This window comes from Arachis ipaensis, chromosome B09 (assembly GCF_000816755.2).
Source record: "Arachis ipaensis cultivar K30076 chromosome B09, Araip1.1, whole genome shotgun sequence".
Lineage (NCBI taxonomy): Eukaryota > Viridiplantae > Streptophyta > Magnoliopsida > Fabales > Fabaceae > Arachis > Arachis ipaensis.
The window spans coordinates 106,039,063-106,041,715 of record NC_029793.2 but is presented as its reverse complement, the minus strand read 5'-3'; the positions used below and the strand labels follow the sequence as shown (position 1 = coordinate 106,041,715).

The 2,653-nt window shown below is 42.1% G+C and overlaps 1 protein-coding gene across 1 annotated transcript; it reads right to left on the bottom strand.

Annotated features, from left to right (window-relative positions):
- Positions 176–1,894, bottom strand: LOC107618646 (protein EXORDIUM-like 5). The gene is made up of 2 exons (XM_016320762.2): positions 1,031–1,894; positions 176–735 (listed from the first exon to the last, which is right to left on the bottom strand). Exons 1-2 carry the CDS (start codon positions 1,830–1,832, stop codon positions 473–475), a joined length of 1,065 nt encoding a protein of 354 aa, XP_016176248.1. The 5' UTR covers positions 1,833–1,894; the 3' UTR covers positions 176–472.

Here is a 2,653-nt window from a genome sequence, read left to right as displayed (position 1 = left end):
TAAAGATGGTCCATGACTCCATGTGAACTTGAGTTCAAGATATATTATAAGCAGCTCTAGACAAGTTCAAATTTCAAACGGTAGGCACAATCCATTCAAAACTCCCAAAAGAAAGACCTGTAACTCCCCCAATGAACAGTTATAGTCAAATGAGATATCATAAATGAATTTTCTCAAGAAGCGTGGTAAAAATTAGAAAGGAATTAATTCGATCATTACATATATGATACAATATAAATAGTAATTTGCATTGTAATAAGCAATAACAATGCTATGCTGATATACTGCTGTAAAGTTTTCATCCTCTTTTATGTTTCTACCAAATAAAAAACAACCAAAAAATTACAAATAATAGCAATTAAAACAAGATATTTATGTAAAACCCCTGGCTGGAAACAACCACCAGCACCAGCACCAACACCGACCACTCCACCGAAATCAAAAGGAGGCATGGACCACAAAGAAGAGAACCCTAATCTATAGCATTGGGGCCAGCACAAGCCTTCAAAACAGGGCTCCAAATCCACTGCACAAGGAACTTCCTCCCATTCCTCCCATTCAAATTGAATGTTTTCCCTTCCCTATCCTTCATCACCTGCCCAATGTACCCTCCCCCACCTCCGCTGCCGTACAGCCCTTCACACAGATCCCCAATTTCCGTCGGCGCCGTCGGATCCTCCCCGGCGTACCACGCATTCACCAGCGGGTTCGACGAAAGCTCTGCCAACTCGTGCCCTAAAAAACACCAACATTAGAGCATAATTAACTCAATTCTTCAAATATTAAATTTTAAATCTTAAATTCTAAATTTAAAAATTTAATAGCATAAAAATAAAGTATCGCTAATATTAATAAAAATTGCAGCCTAATGTTTCTCATTTAATAATTTAAGAACTACATTAGCAGTGACATTGTGTATCATAAGCTGAAATTGATAACATACTAGAGTAATCAACTTAGTTAACAGAATTGGTTATAACTGAATAACAGAATTTGTAACAAAATTCAATAGAGGTTTATTAATGTTTACCTATCACACTAATCATGCCGTCGATGCCAACGTCTCTGTTCGGCGGTGAGAGCTCCCCCGGGCCTCCGCCAGCCATGTACGCCGGCACGGCGAAGGGGTAGGCGCAGACCTCGGGGCACTGGCGGCCGGAATTCCCGATCCAAGCATAGGGGAGCGTGTAACCGACCATGGAGGGGAACGTGAAGTAGTGGAAGCCGCAGACGGCGCGGCAATAGTCCTCCATAGTGACGTCGCCGGCGGTGAGGACTAGGTAGATCCCGTTGCGGTGGTCGACGGGGAATGGCTTGGACCTGACGGCAGTGGCGATGACCTGCTGTACGGATAGGCGCGTGAGTGCGTTGCCGTGGGAGTAGCGCGTGTCGGCGTACTCGCCGGCGATAGAGACGGATCGAGAAATGTTGGCGCCGGTCTGGTCAGTGTAGAGGGAAACGGTGCGCCACCAGTCGGCGACGGAAGGTGAGGCGGCGCGTGAATCGGAAATGGAATGAAGGAAGTCCTTGATTGTGAGCTTGTGGTCTTGCGACCACTTACCGTACCAGATTAGGTAGATGTTGATCGGAGAAGAAAGCACCGGGCCCATGTGGTATTTCAAGTTCACCAAATCCGATGAGCCCTCGAAACGTTTCGATGAGGAAAGTGGGACTCTTGGGTTGAAGAATGATGGGTTGGTTTGCAGGGTTTGGAATTGTTGCTCTTGTTGTTGGTCATTGTTTGGTGTGGCTGAGGCTCTGCATTGGGGAAGGAGAGCGTGGAGGAGCGACAAAATGGTAACTAAAAGAAGATATTTCGGGAAGTGAGACATGGTTGGTGGTGGTGGTGGTGAAGGAGGAGGGAGTGAGTGGAGAGTGAGAGAGATTATATATATAATGGTAAGTGTTGGGGTTTGTGAATGTAGAGGTTGATGGGCTGGAGACAGCTGCCATGTGGTGTGGGGGCATACTTTACCCCTCTTAAAAAATCTACCTAATGCTGCTAATCAAAATATCTATCTTTTATCTTCCATCTTTACTTTACTATTGTTTCATTTTTATTTTTTTCAACTTTCTCTTACTTTCTTGGACCGAGAATCATGGACTTCTAAACTCTTTTTTGGTTGAGTGTTGACTTACCGTTTTGTTGCTGCTGCAATTTAATTATTTACTCCCACTTTACTTATACTTGCCACTCTCTGGCACTGTGGCTTGGCTCACATGCACTAGAGACTACAGAGTAGAGACCCTGGATAAAATAAGTTATATTATATATAATCTCGTTGGTTTACATGAAGATAATTTAACTGTCGTTGATATACATGGAATAGAATATTTCTGTATTTTTTTTTATCTTTTATCAATTATTAGATTGGATATAAAATTTATTTTACATTAACCTCACCTCGTACTTAATGGTATGAAAAATAGTTCTCTTCCCTTAATAATTCCAGAAAAAAATAAATAAAAATAACATAATTTGTTTTACAAAAATGCCTTACATTACATTACATTTTTGTTTTGTTTTATTTGCTTTTCTGAGCTGGATGCCGTGTCATTTAATTTGTTACTGGTGTTACGTATTCGGTGAAAGTGGCCAAGTGGGAAGGGAATGTGAATTTGGTGGCAGAAGAAGATGGCATTGCAGAGCCCA

Bases quoted from the DNA above. Each gene is read 5' to 3' on its own strand.
- LOC107618646 (XM_016320762.2), bottom strand. From the start codon at position 1,832: ATGTCTCACTTCCCGAAATATCTTCTTTTAGTTACCATTTTGTCGCTC. The intron at 736-1,030 runs GTAAACATTAAT...GGTGTTTTTTAG, and splicing joins CGGCATGATTAGTGTGATAG to GGCACGAGTTGGCAGAGCTT.